The following is a 22,769-nucleotide window of genomic DNA, read 5'->3' on the forward strand; positions in this document are numbered from 1 at the left end:
GGATGCCTGCTTCCACGTAGCCCCGCTGGATACGGGAATAACAGAATCACTTGTGGTTCTGTTATTCCTAAACTGAATGGCATCCCAAAGATGGCTCAATCCTAAGGTATATGTATCCGTGACGAGAGAATGAATGACACTGAACCTATCATCTGTCTCTACAAAACCTTCGTGATACCGGGCGCCTTTCGTCGTAGCATCGCCTTGTCACGGTAATGCGGGGCTCTGACGTGATTGACCTTCTCTTCCTAGCTACTCGTGGGACTTTTTTCCTTCTATGAAGCGTATTTCCCCTTCGTAATACACTGTTTGGACTGCGATTTTGTTTCGGGCGTATAATGGTGTATCCAAGTTTCATAAACAGTAATTAATCGGATTCATTGCACCTAAACTGCGTCAACAGAGCGTTGAAATTGTTCATTTAAACACGTTTTCAATCTAACGTTAGTGGCTTGGCTGTCCTTGTTCATCTCCCACTGCCTGAACCACTGTGCATACTGTTTTTGGCGAGTGCACTGACTTGGGATGTGGGGGTTGAGCAAACCGGCCATTGGATGCCTGCTTCCACGTAGCCCCGCTGGATACGGGAATGACAGAATCACTTGTGGTTCTGTTGTTCCCTAACTGAATGGTATCCCAACGATGGCTTAATCCTGAGGTGTGTATATCCGTGCCGAGAAGATGAATGACACTGAACCTATCAGCTGTTTCTACGGAACTTTCAAGATACCGGGCGCCCTCTCGTCGTAGCATCGCTTCGTCACGGTAATGCAGGGCTCTGCCGTGATTGGCCTTCTTTCCCTAGCTACTCGTGGGAATTTTATGGACAGAGTAAACTTGAAAATTCTTTCTGACGCTGAGTCTACAGAGGAGATGGATGTCGATCTCACGACTCTAACTGACTTCCCTGTAAATTAAAATCAGGAGCGAGAGCTTCTCAACTCTCCAACTCCTAATTCAATAATTCTACCTTAAAAAAAGGTTTGGTGGTGCAGCCACGAAACGACTAAGTCGTCTCCACAAGAGCGGGGTACCTTATGGAACCGCCTTGCACCAAATTCTTGAGCGGCGTACACAGAATCTGTCTCGAGTGGAGAAACAAACCCCTCATGAGCGGGTTATCAAACGTTTGCACTCAAGTGATGATTCTCCAAAACCAGAGGCGCACAAACCCTCATATGGGAAGGTTGTCGCGGGTATCATGGTATGAATCTTGCATCTTGACTATTCGAATACCTCATTAATGATGAAACAGCAGAGCATATACTCTGTGCCTGCCCCGCTGGGGACTGAATCAGGTTTTCAGAGTTCGACAGAGCCGTACTCTCACCATCTGACCTGAAAGACCACTCATCTTACAAAATAATCGACTTCGTTGAGAGTTTATTTGGTCGAGTGTTAAGAGGTGGAGGCCACAATAAGTCCTTGCGGGTTGCGGTGGGGGTCGAATAGACTCACTCACTGTGGACCTAACCTAACTTAACCTAGCAAACGCGGACAGCTTTCTCATGCCTGGAAAGAAGTCCCTAGACGATCAATAATATTGTCAATGATGCTCATTGGAGCAAACAAATGATCGTATGGGGGGCGATTGGAAATTCCATCGCAATAGATGGATGGAAATTGATAGAAAATTGCATTGAAGGACATTGATTGGCGCCATTGGCCGAGCAGGTTGATAGTGTGAATGAGAAATATTGTCAATAGTTCTGCCAGTGGCAGGAAAGTGAAATCGAAGGATTACTTAAATAAAAAAGCATTGCTTTAAAAAAAGTAGTTATTGTGCTAAAACAATCCGAACCAGATTACACTAAGGAAAAACTAAACCAGAAAGCAACATTGAAACAACTATCAATCGAAATCACCAGTCACATTGACACCAGATACATTGCTGTATTGCGGTTGCTGTATTTCTTGATATTGAAGGAGCATTTGACAATGCACTACCTAAATCTAGTTAGCTAGCTAGCTAAATCTGGCTAGAAAGGGTATAGAATCGACCATAACTGGCTGGATCTATGCTATGCTAGTAAACAGAACTGCAACTACGACTCTTCAAGGTGAGGTTATCAAATTCAGGGTCACCAGGGGCTGCCCTCAAGGCGGGGTACTATCTTTCCTTCTGTGGTCGCTCCTGGTGGATAGTCTGCTTGATGCCCCCGACAGAAGAAAAGTTGATCTGCAAGCTAATGCAGATGACCTTGTCATCCTGGCAAGGTCCACGTCGGGAAGGGTAGCATGTAACATCCCCCAACGCGCGTTGGAAGTTATTCACAGTTGGTGCCTGAGGGAGCAGATGTCTGTCAACCCCAGCAAAACTGTGGTAATCCCCTTTACCGAGAGAAAGAAATTGGACGATTTAACGCCACTTTCCCTCAATGGTGTGGTCATTCCATTTGGAACGGAGGTGAACTATGTTGGCATTGTCCTTGATAAAAGACTCACCTGGAACGCTCACTTGGAAAAAGTTTTACACAAAGCCAGACTATCTCGATGGACATGTCGAAGGATTTATGGCAAAACTTGGGGTTTAGGTCCCGAACAAATCCATTTGATTTATGTGATGTTTGTCAGACCAATGATCACGTATGGTGCAATTGCTTGGTGACCGAAGGCTTTACAGAAAACGGCTCAAGCGAAGCTCTCTGGCTTACAGAGACAGGGTTGTCTGGCTATCAGTGGTGTCATCAGTACCACACCATCAGCGGCCATGGAGATCCTTCTAGATCTACCTCCTCTCCACATTCTTCTGGAAAGAGAGGCTGGATGGACTGCATACAGACTTGTGCACATTGCCAATAGCACAAATGAATTCAATGCAGAGTGCAACAGACTGTTGGTTGACATTTGAAGTCACAGCATTCTGGAAATGACCTCTGACTTTATGCCTCCCACTGTCTACTACGAACTGCCTTATAATGTACTATTCCCGAGTAGAGAGGACTGGATCCTGCGGGAGAAGGAAATATTAAGAGCAGATAGTTGTTGGTTCACAGATGGATCAAAAACGCCTTCCGGTTCTGGTGCAGGTGTTTTCAGTCGCAGACCCAGGACAGAGTTATCTATCTGCCTAGGAACTTATGCGACTGTATTTCAAGCGAAAATTGAATTGTGTGCGGAGAGATTGGATAAAACCAACCTCACTCACAAGTCAATTAAAATGTTCTCGGATAGTCAAGCGGTGTTGGAAGCTCTTGGCTCCTACCGAGCAACGTCTAAATTGCTAGCAAACTGCCAAAAAAGACTCTCCTCGATAGGAAAACTAAACAGATTGTCTCTGGTGTGGATTCCTGGCGGTACTGGCCTGGAAGGCAATGAAGCTGCTAACTCTCTTGTAAAGGAGGGTGCTGCAAGCGGCTTCATTGGAGCAGAACCTGTCATTGGCATCGCTTTGGGCTTTGCCTAACACACACTTAACACCTGGATGGCAAGAAGAGTTATGGACTTCTGGCAGAAACTTCCAGGATTGGCTCACTCCAAGGCGTTTATTCACCCTTCGAAGCTTGATTCCAAACAGTTGTTGAACTACAGTAGGGATAAACTAAGATGTCTAACAGGCCTTCTTAGAGGTCACTGTCATTTGAATCATCACATACAGAGACTTGGACTGTCGGAAGACAGTGTGTGTCGCCTCTGTCTGTAAAATGATGAAACTGCAGAGCATATACTTTGTGCCTGCCTCGCTGGGGACCGAATCAGGTTCTTTGAGTTCGGCAGATCCGTACTCTCACCATCTGACCTGAAAGACCACTCACCATACAAACCATTCGACTTCGTTAAGAAGCTGGGTTTATTTGGCCGAGTGTGAATAGGTGTGAGCCACAATAAACCCCTATATGGGTTGCAGTGGAGGGTCGAATAGACCCACTCACTTTAGACCTACCTACCTACCTACATTGACGATATTATTGACCGCATAGGGACCCCTTAAATGTTGATTCAATTCAATTCAATGTGTCAAACACGTTCTTTTGACATATTCATAACCTTTGCTACATCTTTCACTTCAATTCGGTGGTCGTCTAGTATCATTTGGTGAACTTTGGCGATTTTTTCGTCGGCAGTTGCACTTATTGGACGTCCCGAACGTTCATCATCTCTCAAGCTCTTACGGTCACGTTTGAATTCAGCATTCCAGAATTTCAATGTATTGAATGACGGTGCAGACACCCCATACACAGAATACATCTTTGATATGCGTAGGCGTATTGCCTTTCAAAAACAAATATTTCATGACAGCTCGATACATGATTTTGTCAATCTTCATAAAAACACCCACATCAACCAACTCAAACGACTGGCACATAACAATTGCGCGTCAAAAATGGCTGAAATTTCGGCGAGTAACTGTCAACAGATGAACAACAAAATTCAATAGCTTTTATCCACAAGTGCTGCTACCTTCACGTTGACATCGGAAACTTTTCAGACCATCTTCGTGCACCACGTCTGAGGTGGTGTGATTGACGCTTCATTAACGTACTTTCCTTCGTAGGAATACTGCACAATAAATAATATGATCGAGGAAATTTGATAGCTCATTATTATATGAATGTACTTGCACGAGTAGTAGCAAGAAAATTTAAGTTTCGTCATCAAAGTCTTTCTCTTTGTTTTAGTCCTCATGGTTCCCTTCTTTCTCTTCTTGTTTCATTTATGTGGATTGTTCTAAAAAAAGGGAAATGTCAATTACAGAAATTTATATCTTTTTCATTGAATTCAGCATGCGTGGAAAAGTAGCATTATCATTACATGTATACTTGGTTTTACTCTTTAGGGTTTTCTGCGTGTATCACATTAATAACCCTATGATTGCTATAGATCTGATGACGACAATTATAGCGATCAACCACACTGTTCAAAAAAGTACACTCGTTCGAAAAACATTCACCAAATAAAAGTAACCAAATCTTATTTTTTTTTCTATTACTCGCCAATTTATTTTTACTGAGCATAACTACCCATTGGACATTGTACCAATACTGGTGTCTTCATAGGTCCATCAAGTAACACATTTCACTTCAAACTGATATAGTTCAGCACAATTTTGCAAACATTCCAGGCATGATTCTCCCAGAAAGATGTCTCTCAGATTGCCATACGTTGAATAGCTTGGTCAACCTATTTCCACTTTTCCAAAAAAGTTCAATCGTTTCCACCATTTCCAGAATCGAGTCCCCATAACGTAAGAAGATCCAAAATGAGTGAGTCTGTTTTACCCTCCACGACAACTCGCGAGGAATTATCGCACCCCACCCTTATACAGGCTCGACCAAATATATCCGATTTGTGAATGATAAAGTGAACTGCTTCATTTAGTTAGTGATTTTTTTTCTGATCAGCTGATAAGAGAGGAGACACTGCAGATTGCTCAAAACCTGATTTCGTCCTCTGCAGGTAAGCAACAGAATATGTGTTCTGATAGAAGGTCCCTGTATTTCCTTATGAATAATGGACTTAAACGTTGACAGACCATGGTACGTTTTCCTAGTGAGGACCTGCCGACAATCAGTCTACAACTACTTTCTTCAGCCCAAGCAAAACAAATGTGTTGCTTGGACTGTATCACATTTCAGAAAGACGCCCTCTCTTGGCTGCAAGGGACTAACTGCATTCATCAGTCAGACACTGGTAGCTATGCAAACTGGAACATGCAGATCTAGAATCTCAAATGTGGATCATCTTCTAAGTTAGGCAGCCATAATGGCATACTGAAAACATTCAAGGTTATATCAAGTTGTTGACATTTCAAAGAGCCAGGTTCTCACCTAGATGACCGCAGCAAACTTCTCATATGAGGGCAAGGGAAAGCCAGGCAAACATGACGATACTTTGAATTCCGTCATGCAGGACTCCTCCTTTGGTTTGAATGAAACATCGTTTGAGCGTGAACTTTGCTGTCCTGCTCAGAATGAGTACGTTTGTTCTCTGGATGTAGATTCTGCTTCTGCAGATTCACAAGGTATCATGTACTTGAAGAGTTGTATTTATTCAGCGTATGGCTTATTCACATCACGAAAGTTAACGTAACGAACAAAATTGTTTATAATTTTAAGTTCACAAACAAACATCTGAGTCATGTATATATTCAATTGCATCCTTAGTCGCTGTCCGGAAGTCAGAGGGGTCACCTGTGTAGGCCCTCAGTGGGCCTGCACCGATGAGTCAGCGCATTTCCCGCATTTGGTTCTAATTCTATTTAGGGTTGACTATGTTTTGCGGGGTAAGTCAAATCCATGTGGTTTGCTGGATATGTAAGGTAGGCTAGTGGAGCGGAGTTGGTTTCTTTCGAGGGCGAGGGCATCGAAGTGGCTCGATAGTTGAGGATTATTAATGATCTTCTTGAATTCCCTGACAAGACCGGGCTCTCTACGGAGGTGAGGAGGGGCTATGTGGCTAAGCGTGGTGAGCCAGAAAGTAGGTGTTGGTTCGATCGTTCCTGTAATAAGCCGCATTGTGTGGTTGAGCTGGACATCCACCAGGTAAACGTGTGCGCTATTAAGCCACATCGGGGTGCAGTATTCAGCTGCTGAATATACCAAGCCCAGGGCTGAAGATCTCAGTTTCTGGAGGATGTTATGACATGTTTCTATCTCAGCTGCTGTTTCCGAAACATGTTCTTTAAAGCTCAACATTCTGTCTAGTGTAACCCCTAGATATTCAGGTTGTTCATTGTGTTCAAGTAGCATGCCTTCGAAGTAGATTTGCAGTTCTCTATTGGCTAATTTCTTGTTCAGGTGGAAACTAGAGACCTCTGTCTTAACAGCATTTGGTTTAAGTCTCCACTTGCGAAAGTATTGCCCGATAGCCAGCAGGTCGTTCGTTAGGATATTCTCGGTGACTTCCATATCTTTGTGTCTAGCAGCTTGCGATCAGTCGTCAGCGTTTCCGAACTTTCTAGAACTCGTTTCAGGCATGTCAGCAATATATGAGCTGAAGAGTGAAGAGTCACCATTCAGTCTTCCAGGTTTTTTCCACAAATCAAGAGTGAGTGAACTGACGAGCTCCTGTTATTGATCAAATGTTGAAGTTGGGATTATTCAGCTAATGACAGATTATGCTTCTTCGGATTTTTTCGTCAAGAAGAAAGTTCTTGCCTAACGGTATTTTCTGAAGAAATTGATTTCAAGCATTAAGATTTTCAACATGACTTCGTATTTTTCAAAGATGATTTGTTGGAATTTCCGAATGAGTGCAACGTATGTAGATTATATAGCTAATATGAAGTGTTCCATTCCAAAAAATTGACAAAAGTACTTTGAGCTTTGAATCACCCAGTAGAGTAAAAAGGAATTTGGTACATGAATATTACTGAATGATTTTGAGATACGCTTATATCTGGAACTTCAACATGAAATAATTTTCAATAACTTCATTTATTCACTTCAAAGTTCTAATATTGGCATGATGTGGAAGACATTTTTTATTGAAACTATATTTGACATTATATCCACAACATTCCCAAATTCTATAGAAGAACGAGAAACCTGCACTCACCAGAAAATTGGACTATAAACAACTTCTCATTCCTCATTTTAAAGTCCTTCTGAATTATAAGTACGTACGAAAAGAAACATCAGACCTGCACTTTGCGGCAGCATTTTATGCAGTTACAACTTATTTTAATTGAAATTCATGCAGAAAGCGCAGCATAGCATAGTAACTGGCAGTGATACAGACCGCAAATGTAAAATTGTTCTGCTGGTGAGGCGCTCAAAAGACGAATGAACATGAACATGTTTAAAGTTATATTTAGTGAATACGAGGGTAATTTATGTTTCTGGAGTCACAAAAAATTACTGCTGGTTATGTTTTCGCAAAAAATGATGAAGGGAACTTTTTTGCATCAGTTTGAAAAACTTTTAGAGTTTTTTTCAGTTCTAAGGCAGTATATTTTTATGTTATGAACTTAGCTTGTTCTGTATCTCCTTCTGGAGATTTTTGGCTAGAAAACGATGCATTTCTATTACGGAATACTTCATATAACTATTTCATTCCAACAATGTATTTATATTCATTTGAACAAAATATTGTCTATTATTACAAAAATTATTTGATTGGAAAAATGTATGTATGTTGCCACGAGTAATTACTCATAATAATGTATTATGCATACAAAGATCATGACTCTTTCCTATATACGGAGACAATACAAAGTGAATTTACCAAAAGTCAATAGGTATATACTGAAGAATAAAATTATGATTTCCAAGCGATCTCTTTGAAAAATAGGTGGAATAAAGGAAAAATTCTGAATGGAAATTGTTTATTTCTCACAGCAATTTCAAAATAAAACTCAAAATCCGTAACTAGTGTGATCAACATTTTTTTCAGAAAATATTTTCATCATCTCTTAAATATCCTTATTTTACTCTCAATGTTGCTTAAGCGTTGTGGACAACAAACTTCACCTCTGAAAAGTTCATTCTGAAATGTTAAATTCTTCTGAATACGTTTGTTTCCTAATGGGCTTATTGAATAAAAGGTATAACAATCAATCAATCAATCAAAATTTTATTGAATCAGTTTTCTTTCACAATCACATTGCACAAGAAAAAACATAACATCATCATAAAATACTGGCTGATTCAACAGGTCAAACAAACATAAAAAAGATAAAAAATCAATATAAAACATAAAACAAACATAAAAAAGTTAATGAGCTACAATCAAATTAAGATTCAAGTAGAAACTCGTTCACAGATTAGTATGCTTTTTGCAACAGATAAATCTTTTAAAGATATTGATATTTGAGGATTCAATGTCCTCACTAAGCTAACATAAACTTCATCAGCTTTAGCTGATAAGCTATATATCTGTTATGTTCCAATTGAAATCCTATTTCAGTGTTATGATGAAATGTAAAACTGGAACCTCCAGAAAAGAATGAAGTGTAGATGAAGTAAGCTACACTATTGTTGTAAATTATGACCTAAAGAAAATAACGCCGGCCGCCACTGGTAACCATGAACCAATCGTGACGTGGCGTAAAGCGCGCTCAATTCGACCAACATTTCGCGTCGTTTCGTACCGAATCGATGGAATTCCCAGCGAACATTCTACCGACTTCGATGGAATTCCGAGGAATGTTCCGGCGCCTTCGATTGCCAAATATAAGCATCATCCACTCGCTCATCGAGATAGTCAAGTGGAAGGTATAGTGCGGTACGCGAAGTGATCCAGTCAGGCAATAGACATTTTAGTTGAAGTGTTTGTTGTATTTGAAGTGAAATAATGTTAAATTTGATTATTGTTCAGTGTGGTCAATTATTGGAAAACTCACGGTAAAAAACGTAACACTATAATGCCAAAATGGTAGACAATAAATTCTCAGAAATGACTGACATTTTTCGTTCAATCTGCCTCTTGTAGTGGCGTATGGAAATTATACTGAACAAATGTGGTAAAATTATGATAAAATATATACAATCACATGAAAAATTTACGGCAGACTCATTCACTTTGAAACTGTGGAATTTGGAGTGCTACAAGGTACAGTATCGGGCCCCATTTTATTCATTTTATTTATACAATGTTGATACAGAAGGTCACAAAATCAGATTCGTGGATGACACCGCAATATTCTTATTCTGGTGATAATTGGCAAGAGTTCTTTGGCATAGTCGAGAAAAATTTTCTCTAAATGAAACAATGGTTCGACTCCAAATTACTTACGATTAATTTTGATAAGACAAAATTTCTTCCATTTTCACTCATCAAAACAAATTTTTCAGGTATTTCACATCTATCAATGACCGACAATGATAACACCCATAATCAAAACCATGAAATATTCGGGAGTCTACTTAGATAGCCACTTGAAATGGGGCACACACATGAAAAAACTCACTTTCAAATTGAAAAGCCTCATAGCGAAGTTTAAACGTATCAAGAAATATATTGAAATAAGATGCTTGAGAATTTTACAGTTCGCACTGGTGGAATCACAATTGGGGTATGCAATAATAGCTTAGGGAGGTGCCTACAATAATCAAATGAACGGACTCGATGTACTCCAGAAATGGATACTAAGGATAATATACTCGAAAGATCGATTATATTCCAGTGATTGAATTTATCATCTAGCAAAAGTTTTAGGTACTGAACAATTATTTTCGAACGTCTTGATAGTGGAGCAGAAAAAAAAAGGATCTAAAAATTACTACGTGCACACATATAATACTCGGAAAGGAGATAACCACCTCGCAGTGCCTTCCGTCAAACCCAGAGTATACAATGCAGTTCCCAGTGAACTCAAAACAATCAACTCGCTAAACCTATTCGAAGAAGAACTGAAAAAGTCTATTTCAAACCTTCCTAGATCATTCACCTATCAACTGATCGATATAAAGAATAATTTCTGAAATAATACAATAGGACCAAAAGACTGTTCTTCAGAGGTCTTCGTTTTCATTGTAGACTGAGTTTTCTCCAATAAAATTAAATACAAAAATGTCATCAAAACCATTTACCTACCTAGTTAAATCATTATGTATTATATAATTAACTCTGTCATTTAATATAGTGAATAAATATATTATTACTATTATTATTATTTTGTTGATGAAGGTATTGTTTTTTCTTTGGTTTGCGAATTTTCGTTCCGGAGATTTCAGGCTCGAATATGAGCCACAAAGTGGTAGACCTAAAGTAATCGAGGACGATGATTTAAGTACCCTGGTGGAGACTGACCCATAACAAACGGTGCGTGGGATGGCGGAAGAACTGGGTATCAGCTTCCATGTGGTTTTTGATAGTTTGAAATATATTGGAAAGGTCGAAAAGCTCGATAAGTGGTTGCTTCACGCAATGAACAATAGACAGAAATTGTCACGTCTGTGAGGTCTGTTCTTTTATGCTTTTGCATAAAGTACGATACTTCTTTGAATCAAATCGTCACATATTTTGTAACTGCCCCAAGGCGCGAAGAAAAATCTAAGAGACACAATCTATGATCTAAAAAATGATGCTAAAAAATTTGTGGAAAGTTCAAATGTTCAACTTAGTAGCCTCATTTTTCGTCTCAAATGAGTATAACTATTCCATTCCAGAACCAATCGGCGTCTTCAAGAGATGAAGAAAAGTGACTCCTAACTTTCGAACTCTCAATTTATATCTAACAGGACACACTTTCAATTTCACTTTCCGATACACATCAATAGTTTCAGATAGAAATTTACGGGAAATGTTCTCGTAGAAGTTTTCGCTAATTTCAACAGGGTGCGATAAATATTAATGATTTCGGGTACAAATTGCAGGAAAATTTTCCTGTGAATGTTCCCGCAAATTTCAACAGAGTAATGCAAAAAAAAGACGAAGAGCCCTTCTACCGGAAATTATCGAAGTTTTTTCTGTTAGATATGAATAGAGAGTTTTATAGTCAGGAATTAATTTTCTTCATCTCCTGAAGAAGCCAACTTGGTAGGTGAGAAAAGTATTGCATTTCTGGTGACTGGGAAAATTGATTGTTTTGAATTCATTACATGCCAGAGTTTCCACTTCAACCTTTCAGTAACTATTCCGTTGTTTGATATAATACCAAACTTTTAGACGTTCATGAAAAGAAATATAATTTCTATCTGTTGTATTGAAAAGTACTCTGAACTATAGAATAATTGTTTTCCTGGACCTTAAAAATGCTCTCACACAAGCTCAAAGTTTATTTGCCTTGTAACTTTTTGTACGAAATGCCATATACCGTTCCTTTTTCTTTAAGTAACAAAATAAACTCTCAATTTCAAAAATTTCAAAAAACAATCAATGTGAACTGCAAAACTACCTTTTGAACTCCCTTCACGCGTTCTTTCCATGGTAGACAGATGGCGACACTTGATATTTCTGAAGTCATTCGAATTTCAGCAATAAAGGTTTCTGTACTGCTTTCGCAACAGAGTGCACGATATCGATTTCAGCGGAAAGAGAACTGTAATCCAGACCTGTTGTATCTATTGATTTTGTTGAAATACTTCTCTTTTCCTCACTAGAGGGCGCCGAAGAACGTTTTCCTGTGGAATAAATTGAAACTTGAAAATAAATTGATGGATGTAGCCGTTACTACGTGGTAGGAAATAATTACGAAGAAAAGAGAATTGAAAATTTCTATCTTTTTTGTAACTAACATTAATGCAGTTTCGTCGTATGAATAAGTTTGAAAATGTCCTTATAGGACGAAACTGCAGTAACATTAGTTAAAAATAAAATTAGTGCGGGTTCCGTTGTTCATGAAGCAGAGAGTAAGATTCATAGAAAGCCTGGTGTTTCCATCGATTCACTTTTGTTATGTCAAAAACTCTCAACGAGAAAAACAAGATTTTTAAGCATGTTGATAGGTGGTGGAAGAATCGAAAACTGTGGCGTGTATTTTGTTCAGCTCTTCGAATTATGGACCAAAACTAAAAACAAAGTCACATAATATCAATTTGATCCCAAATGTCAACAACTTTGTACCTGGTTCTGCCTCATTCACCTTCTGAACCTCTATTTTTTTCAACGTGAATTTTGTTGTCAAAAAGCTGAAATTTCTTGTTGTATTCGATGATATGCTTTTACAGCTGTTGTTCTGTATCTAAATGGAAAGACGATAGAACTTTATTGTCGTCAGGAAAGTAATCTATTGGTTCTCTAGTATTTTCAATAGGTTATTGATGTATAACAAAATGGTTCGAAACAGTGACAATTTTGAAACCGGCATGGATAAAAAAGTCTCCGAAATAAAACCATCGATAGTAACTTTCAATGAGAGATTAGAGTTTAAAAAACTAAAAAACATGCTTTTAAAGAACATCGAACTGAGAAGTAAAAAATATTTTTTTAAAATAAGCTTGAAACAATAACGAACGAAAAATCCTAGTGTTATTGTGATATTCTTCAAGAGCGTGTTTTTTAGATTTATGAGCTATATTTATTTTGCATTTATGTTTCGTATGCTATAAAAGCGTGTTTTTGAGTTTTTTTAAACTATAAGAATTTTATCTAAGCTTTGGGATCTATCTGCCGTATATTGTTTAGAAAAATGATCATTGACATTTTCCGATTCCGGAGAGGGAGTCTGAAAATCAGCTACCAAGCCCAAGACAGCAGACGCGCAAAGGAGGGTTACAAATAAGGCAACAGGCGCGCGTTTTAATAAAAAAAACTACTTTTTTCAAATGAAGAAATACATGTAAAGTGGGTTCGAATCATATCAAGGAGATTACGTACAGCACCATCTGCCCGTGACTAGATCAAGCCATAATGTCGATATATCAAGGTGGTCAGGTCCAAAGTGAGTGGGTCTATTCAACCCTCCACCGCAACCCGCAAGGGTTTCTTGTGGCTATCAAAGAGGTTACGTACAGCGCTATCTGTCCGCGAATAGATCAAGCAATAATGTCAATAATTCTGTCGAATACAGATCTCGAGCTTGAGAGTTACAAACAAATTGACATACAAACAAACATACATACACATACAGGTGAAGCCGTAAAGCGTGTAATAAGTGAATGCGATTCAGATTGAGTTAGTAAATATCTCAATCTAGATTCTAAGGCAATAGGGCAATTGCATTTTTCTTCAAATCACGTGACTTATCGGTTTGTCCTCACGTGATAGTTTCAAAGTTTTTCGACAACTCCTGAAATATAAATTAGAATTGTATTGTGCGATGAATTCATTCAATAAGGATCAACATCAATTCCCTGTAAATAGACTCCAATTATCAGATTATACAGTGCGGGACAAGATATCAAGGACAGACAAAATTCACGAAAAAAGGTGTCTTTTTAAGTAATTTTTGGTAACGAAGAGAATAGCGTTGCAACAAGCGACCCCAAAAAGGCGCTATCAACTTTTTATGAAATAGAAAAAGTAGTCTTGTGATACATGGTTTGATAGCTATTCCAATTCCCACAAACGATAAATGTCATAATTAAAAAATAATTACAAACTCACTCAGTTCATAGCAATGAAGATTTGAAATGTTTACTATTCACTTCCTGAAAATGATGAAGTCTGTTCACAATTCTATATTATATATTATGGGTTCTTGGGGTTCTTGGGGATCCTGAGGCTAGTGAGCCTCATCTCCAACTGGTGTTGGCCTCTTAGGGGCAGCGGCTCCGCTAGCGGGTAAAGGGATACAGGATTGCGGTAATCCATTCATGGGTGCATTGCAGCCCCATACTGAGGCACTGGACGGCTTATGCTGTTCCGTGATCCTCGCCTGCTTCTGTACGGATCCGAGCGTTCGAGGTGTCGGGGCTCGCGGTCCTTCCGGGCTCTAGTATCCGAGTCTAGTCTTGGAGGGCACCAAGGCAGACGCTTGAGGTGTCGGACCCCGGTTGGACGGAGCTACTAGTATCCGAGCTTAGGACCCCGACCGGCCACTTCCGGGACCATATTCCCAATTGATTTGGCATGGTTGGCGGGGGCAGGTGTGCGACGCGAGCACTCTCTGGCGAAAGAAGAGCTTAGTTAACTTGTACGAACGTTTGGTCGAACGCTGCCGATGGTCCTGTCTCTTGGTTAGCCACACTAAGTGGATGTAAGGAAGCAATTCCGGGTTCGGTGAGCGGGAGGAAGCCCTGCGAAATCCTGTTGGTGTGGGGTGAGGGGCGGTACCCGCAAGGATTTCTTGAAAATCCACCCCTCCACACCCGATCGCATCCAACGCCAGGGTGCGTCTGGGGGGCCTAACCGGCCCCCCGGTGCGGTCGTAACTATGACTCTCTTTCTGAGTTCTTCGCGTTCAGGTAGACAAACAAACGCAATGAACAAATTTGTTTTACAACTTATAATGACTGATGTTTCATTAGATTCATTTTACGTTTCGAGTTCCAGTTCTACGTATTGTGCTTATCATTGGACTGTTTTTGTTTCAGATTCACATAGTTATAACCGCCTGAGAACATATTCCTCACCGACTGAAACTGAACCAAATGTCAGCGAGACAAGTAAGTTTTTATTGGTTTTAAGCAAATACCAGTGGAATGAAATTTATGAACTCCAATTAGGAATGATCGAAATGTGTTCACAGTTCACAAATTTCAAAATCCCTATTCAGGCAACTCACTGTACCTACATATTTGAGTGTGAACCAAAAAACTTAGTGTTAAGTGCTACAGCGTCAAGGATTTTGTCCTAAAGATACTGTAGATTGCATTCTGATAAATTCGTATGGGATAACTCATTTTTATGAATATAAATTGAATAATTGTTTAACAAAATGCATATTTTGAAATGAAATACTGAAACATCCATCTCTCTCAATGTACCCACCAAATCTAGTGAATGTCTGTCTATTGGAAAATAACAACTTCCCTGTTTACTACCGCGCTGGACATTGAATTATATTCAACAGACATTTATGCAAGATACCTCGCAGAGGATAGCCTAGCAGATGCATCTCGTTCATCCAACAACAAGACCACGCTGAAATAAATCAAGTAGATCATCTTCAGATCGGTTTTGAAGTGATACTTCTCATCAATGCAGAAAAGATCCTACCTAAACGAAGGAGTTCCTGGTTCTTGACTGACTTCAATGCGGCACGACTTCATGTATGAAATCGTCGTCTGAGAGAAAGATGTGTAAACTATTAAAACTCTATCTATAACAGAATATCCTCTCTGAATATTTTGCATAAATATTTGTCGAATATAATTAAATATCCATCGTGGTTTTAGCCGGGAAAGTAGTTGTTTCCTGGCAGGCATTTAACAGAACTGTTGGGAGAGCTGCATGTTTCGAGATATCATTCCGCAATATTTATTTTTTCATACTGTATATATATCTCCTAGATACACTATCTTGACTCATTTTGATTGCAGTATTGGTATATGGAGTCTTTTTTTTTGCTTCTAATGCTTTGTTCACGAGATGGAGCTGTTTCTCAGATGAAAGTTTTATGTATGCCAAAAAATACCTAATTGAATGTCCATATCATTAAAACCGTGCAAAATGTGAAATGTTTTCCACCTAGACTAGGAACTCAAACGATATCAAAAGAGGAATTAAAATATCACCGGTCTTCTTCACTAGGTACAGTTTTTCAAAATGATTTTCATCACTGATCAAATCCTCATTTGATTGAATCCTCGATTGATACTTGATAAGATAAGTGGAAATTCAAAATATATTACTACCACCACTAGCATTCATATATGAATTTTTTCCCAAGGATAAAACACAAGGAAAATTCTTGAGGCTCCATAACTATTTGATGATTATCACTATTGAAACAACCTGCATAATTGCTAACTTTGTGAAAATAATAACTCACGACTTGATTGTTTGAGTCAACATGGCATCCCCTTAAGAAAACGTCATACCAACCCATAAATCAACAGAAAATCACAGATAAGAATAATAAACAAGTCGATTTATTCAAAAGCTAAGCTTTGACATCGAATTCCAAATGGGAGATTTGTCTTCTATTTTTCTTCGCCATTTTTACTATATGTCATCTGGTCAAATCCAGAGCCCAAAAACAAAACAATCTTGTGAGATGAAAAATATTTCGTTTTTTGTTGTCATCCATAATATCGAACACGGTATCACACATTGCTGTTTACATATTAGGGTGTTATACTTAGATTGTGTATTAGTGATATGCAGTCCTTTTTTCAGGAAAAGAACTATAAAATTTATAATAATAATAATTATTTTCATTGATAGGTGAGAAAAAAATACATTGTATGGAATACAATATATACAATCCACCCACGTACCTATCAAAAGGCAAAATTCAATTTCAGATCTTGTCAAAAATTACTCAATAAGAAGTTGGTTGTCCATTGTACCTCAAAAAAAAAAATGAAAAAATATTGTACATCCACAACATACGTGAATACGGGCTTCCTCCTCTTATTAAGACACGCCCGAGGAAGCCATTGTATGACGAAACACGTGTTGCGTTTTTGTAAAACTATCTAATGAAAATCACACAATAAAGTGTTTTTAGAATACGTTAGTTATGGATTTTCATCAAGTATCGGCCGATTCCATCATATATGAGGTGTAGTTACTTGATTTCTGAATCTCAGGTTCAAATTTGGGATGTCTGTTCTATATTTTATTTCGTCATGAAGATAACTGGATACTTCTGTTGTTATAATCTTATTGTAGCATGAAATATGCGTCAAACTTTCATTTTTAGCTAGCCCAGTCTTTCCAAATGATGAGACACGTGTTGTCTCCTTCTAGTTTCTGCATGCGTTTTAAAGGGTCTGTATTTTTTTTATCAGATAAACGTAACGCTGGGCCATATACTATATCTGCATAGTTGGCCTGAGAGAGAACTAGGGCATCGCATAATATTTTCTTCGATTTTTGATTCAATGACTTCCTATTTGAGTATATTGATTTCAAATCAATATAGACACGTTTTATAATTTGGAGACCTGAGAGTTGAACTCAGGGATTTGTCAATTATGAGACCTAGATTTTTCGTAGATTCTGTCAAAGGCAACTGATGCTAGTCGAGAACAATATCGATATTTCTCTCACATCTTTTCCTCATTGCTGTTCGACCAAATAGCACTACTACTGTTTTGAAGGCAGTACTTCTTTGAGGTTGTGAGGATTTTGAATCGGCATTTATTTGCTCACAAACAAGTGCTACAGAAGACTCCGGCTTTGACTTGGGTGTCATCAGCGTAGGTATGAATTTCAGTGTGATGGAGACACTTTGGAAATTAGGATGTTTAGATTACGAAAAGAGTAGGACCGAGAGTTGAACCTTTAGGTACACATGGAGATATATTCAAGGTTAATGCAGTCAAGCTGCTGCATTAACCTTCCTAGATTTCATATCATTTCTAGAAACATGTGGATTCGTTTTCCGATGGCATTTCATGTTAGCTTCCCAAATTTCTGCTACCGCAGTTGTCGGTTGATTGGTCAAACCACCAACACTCACATAAAAACTTGGCAAGTTGACTTGGGTGTCACACCAATAGGTGGTTCCACTTATGTTTCGCTTGCGTTTACGTAGCTATTTTTATCAAGTACTTTCTTGGTTTTTCTCATTTTGTCTTATCAGTTCAAAGGGTAAGGGAGCCAGGCTCCAACCTGATTGAAATCAAGACGACGTGCAGGCTCATTTTGTCTTCAATCGAGGGCCGCCTGCCTGGAACTGACGATGCCCAATAGGCTGAAACAGCTGTCTACCAGTGGCTCTTAAATTGAAATCAATATGGGAATGGTCAAAAAGTACTTATCTATTTATTATATATATATATATATATATATATATATATATATATATATATATATATATATATATATATATATATATATATATATATATATATATATATATATATATACAGGGTGTTCCTTAAACACATGCTAATATTTGAGGAGGTGATTCTTAGACCCATTTTAAGAAAAAAACGTCCTATGGACGTATGTCCTAAACGCCTTAACTTTTGAGATACAGGTTGGCAAAGTTTTCAAAAATAATCAGCTTTTTAATAATAACTGAGATAATTTTGTAGACATCTTTGGCATATTTGGTACATATGTTCCATGCCTCAAGGCGCATTTTCTGATGTTCAATTTTCTTAATTTTCTCTGCCAGTGGCGTACGTACGAGTTTTGAAATGTATATTTTTGGCGAAAAAAATACTACGCCACTGCTCTATCTTGAATTAAAAATTATTTTTAAAATCTCCATACATTTTTGAGCACATTTGATTTGCTGGGTTTTCTTTGTCCGAGGCATGGTTTTCGCTCAAAAAATTAAAAATCGCTCTACTTAAGGATAAATTCCTTAAAAATCTGATGCGGTATCGTGCATCGACTGAAAGCAAACTAAGAGATTAGATTTGTTGCAAAATAATTGAGGATCTAAAAGGTATTTGTTTGTTGTCAGATGCACTGTTCTCAATTAAAATTACGTCATAACGCAGCACCGCTTAATAATTTTTGAAAACATAAATTTAGTTATCCTGGAATAAATTACGTGTAGCAGAATTTATTTACTGCACCTCTTGAAAATATGGAGTTTGTCGATATGTGATTTCTTTTAAAGATTAAAAGCAGAAAAAACAGCGTACCCACCATAGCAATAAACGAATTCTCTGTATGTACAAATGTCAGTAGCTAATATTGATGTTGGTTTAAAGTAAGGTTTTGGTGTTAAAAACTGTCACAGCGCGTTTTGATTGATTTTGAAGTTATTTTGGTAGTCCGCTGTTTTTCTGAATATCAGTAAATATGGTAAATTATACGAATGCGGAAATGGCGCAAATGCATTACGTATATGGCCTTGCCGAAGGTAATGCAACAGAAGCCAGGCGCATTTATCAGGAAAGATATCCTAATCATGCCTTACCAGATAGCCGAACCTTTTCAAATATTCATCGTCGACTTGGGAAAACTGGTAGTTTCAAGAAAGGGACTCCGGAAGGTAGACCTCGTGTAGTAGGAACTCCTGAAATTGAGGAAGCGGTGCTGCAAGAAATTGAGACGAGTACGAGGAAGTTCGCTATAACTCTGGATATTTGTCATCAAATTGTTTGGCGTATTTTGGTTGATTTTTTGTTATACCCATACCATATTTCAAGAGTGCAGGCATTACTCCCCAGAGATTTTCCACAGCGTGTGAACTTCAGTCAGTGGTATTTACAAAGTATTGCACTAAATCCGCAGTTTGAGACACAAATTTTGTTCACAGACGAAGCAAATTTTTCTCGGAATGCCATTCAAAATTTCCATAACAATCATGTGTGGGCTGAAGAAAATCCCCATGCAATAACCGAAACTCATTTCCAACACCAATTTTTGGTTAATGTATGGGCAGGAATTATAGGTGATCATCTAATAGGCCCATTTTTTCTACCAGGACGCCTTGATGGTCGTTCTTATTTACACTTTCTCAAAGAAGACTTACCTGGGTTATTGGAAGATGTGCCACTTGCGTTAAGGAATCGAATATGGTACATGCACGATGGCGCCCCTGCTCATTTCAGTGTAATTGTCAAAAACCATTTAAATACAGTTTATCCTAATCGTTGGATAGGTCGCGGAGGACCTCAGCAATGGCCAGCAAGATCCCCCGATCTGAACAGTTTAGATTTTTTTATGGGGTCACCTTAAAACTCTTGTGTATAAAATTCCCGTTAATACTTCAGAAGATTTAAGAGAGCGAATAGTTGTCTCGTGTGAAACTATACGAAATACGCCGGGAATATTTGAACAGGTGCATACTAAGTGCAGGTGGCCACTTCCAACAATTTTTATAATCAGTTTTGGTATTATTACTAATTAACAAATTTGTGCTATTCGTTTAGACTTACTGTCACAAAATAAAATAAAACTCGTTTTTGTGAAAAATTTATTTTTTTGCAGATTTTGTTTTCAAATATTATTAGGGAATTGGTAATGCGTTATGAAGCAATTTTCAGATTCTCATTCATTTTAGAATTGATCTAATTTCTTAATTTGCTTTCTGTCGATTTTTATTTTCTTGAGTGAAAATCATGCGTCGGACAAAGAAATACCAGGAGATCAAATTTTCTCAAAAATAAATGAAGATTTTAAAAATGATTTTATTTTGATAAGAAAGCATTGGCGTAGTACTTTTTCCCCAAAAATATTCAATGCGAAACCCGTAGGGATGCCACTGTTTGAAAAAATACAAATTTGTGTACATCAGAAAATGCGCCTTGAGGCATGGAACATATGTACCAGATATGCCAAAGATGTCTACAAAATTATCTCAGTTATTATTAAAAAACTGATTATTTTTGAAAATTTTGCCGTCCTGTATCTCAAAAGTTAAGGCGTTTAGGACATACGTCCATAGGAAGTTTTTTTCTTAAAATGAGTCTAAGAATCACCTCTTCAAATATATATATATATATATATATATATATATATATATATATATATATATATATATATATATATATATATATATATATATATATATAAATATATATATATATACATATATATATATATATATATATATATATACAGGGTGAAATTTTACATTCGTATTCAGACTTATTTTCTATTGTATCATTGTAATGCTCATCATTATGATAATTGAAGCACTCATTCCTTCATTCAATCCGAAAGGAACTGAAAATGTTAAACCTTTAAAACGGGGTGAACAGCAAAACCTATACTTTCTTCATCTCCTGAAAATGCCAACTTAGCTGGTGAAACACATGTCTGGTAATAGAAAAAAATGCTTATTTTGAAGTAATTTTTCAGTTCAAACTGTTTAATGATATAATAGGTTGTGTTGAATTACTTCGAAACTTCGTGTTTCTTTATTTATCTTCTTTCCCCGAAGATGAAAATGTAAAATTTCTCACAAATGTCGATCCAAGCAAATTGTTCCATACCTTCGAAATGAAGGTGAAATGAAAAAGCCTAAAGTGAATGTTGAACGGTTTTTGAAGTATATACTCAAGTATAACTTCTACTTGAATCTCGAATCGTTGAATAACTAAATTAAAATAAAGAAGAATGATCTCCGAATCAACCGATTAAATCTACATTAAACACATTTACATTTACATTAAACATACCAGCAAATCGATCACTTTGTATCCCTCATAATAAATCATACCGCAATAAATCAAAGCGTTCAGTTAAATCCGCAAAGCTGATTAAAAGAATCATCCAGCACAATATCAACATGACCGTTGTTTGTTCTCCAAATAAGGGAATCATAGTCGACACGGCATATCAGCCGCATATATCACTGCGAATTCCTCATTATCATTCCCTCTACACTACCCAGTTCAAACCTGGCGTATGGAAGTTTCAGTGTGTCGTTGTTATAATGAGTCCTGCTGAGATTGGAATCTGGGAAGACCGAGACTAACATTATACTGATGATACTAGAAGATATATGAGTGAAATTCTTGCCTTTTCTGGAACTGGAAAACACATTTTCAACCAAGCATAGGTACAGTAAAATGTGACTTCGTCGCTAGGGAGCCTTCTGACTCGTCCGTTTCTTCCAAGTTTTCGGAAACACTGGAGACTCATTGCCTTATCTTCCTCTATATACCATTTGGTGCAACGTGTAAACAATCCAAATAATATTTTCAGTCTGAAAACACCAGATTATTGTATTATTGATTTTCTAATACACCTTGTCAAATATTTTATAATCAGTCACGTTTTTATCCATTCCCTACAAACTGTTTTGTATTAATTCATCCAGTGTGCTACGGAAATAAGGATTTTTAGTTTTTAATATTCTATTCTATTCTCATATAGACCCATTTCAACGATACTGATCCCTGTAACAGGTTTCCCGTTGGGATTTCATTGTATTCTTCTGGGTTCATGAATCACGAGCTCAAACACAAACACTTTGAATATATTACATAATGATCATGATGATAATAATACCTGCAGTTGACCTAGTGTTCGAAAGGATATATGAGCAGCGAGGGTCGAAAAGAGGAATCGCTAGATGTTAAGAAAATATTGTCATAGATAGAGGTACAACGTAGGACTCAATAAAGTTCAAGCGTTACCTCGCTATGACCTGGATCGATTACCGCAAGGGTTTCAATGCGGAATCGCATGAGGTCATCTTGCATTTGCTCAGATGCCTTGCGAGTCACGACAGAATAGTGAGACGCCTAGAACAACTGATACCACTCTGGCGAACTCGCTTCACCATAACATCTGGTCCAATCAGGGTGGGTCACTTTCAGAAGGGGTATATTTCAGGATGATTTTCTCAGTCCCCTCTCTTCTCACTCATGCCATTATCCGTTGCGCTTAGGAATATTCGGGGGTAAAACTGTGGCATC

General features: G+C 37.8%; 1 protein-coding gene across 1 annotated transcript in view; it reads left to right on the forward strand.

The window, feature by feature from the left end:
• Sol1 overlaps nucleotides 1-22,769 on the forward strand; it is a 425,973-nt gene that overhangs the window by 324,047 nt on the left and 79,157 nt on the right. Inside the window, exon 9 of the mRNA XM_074182744.1 lies at nucleotides 14,859-14,930. Coding sequence (XP_074038845.1) covers nucleotides 14,859-14,930 — 72 coding nt within the window. The remainder of the gene's footprint in view (nucleotides 1-14,858; nucleotides 14,931-22,769) is intronic.

Source organism: Leptinotarsa decemlineata, unplaced genomic scaffold, assembly GCF_025532065.1.
Source record: "Leptinotarsa decemlineata unplaced genomic scaffold, Ldec_3_MD MMD2_tig00026328_RagTag_RagTag, whole genome shotgun sequence".
NCBI lineage: Eukaryota > Metazoa > Arthropoda > Insecta > Coleoptera > Chrysomelidae > Leptinotarsa > Leptinotarsa decemlineata.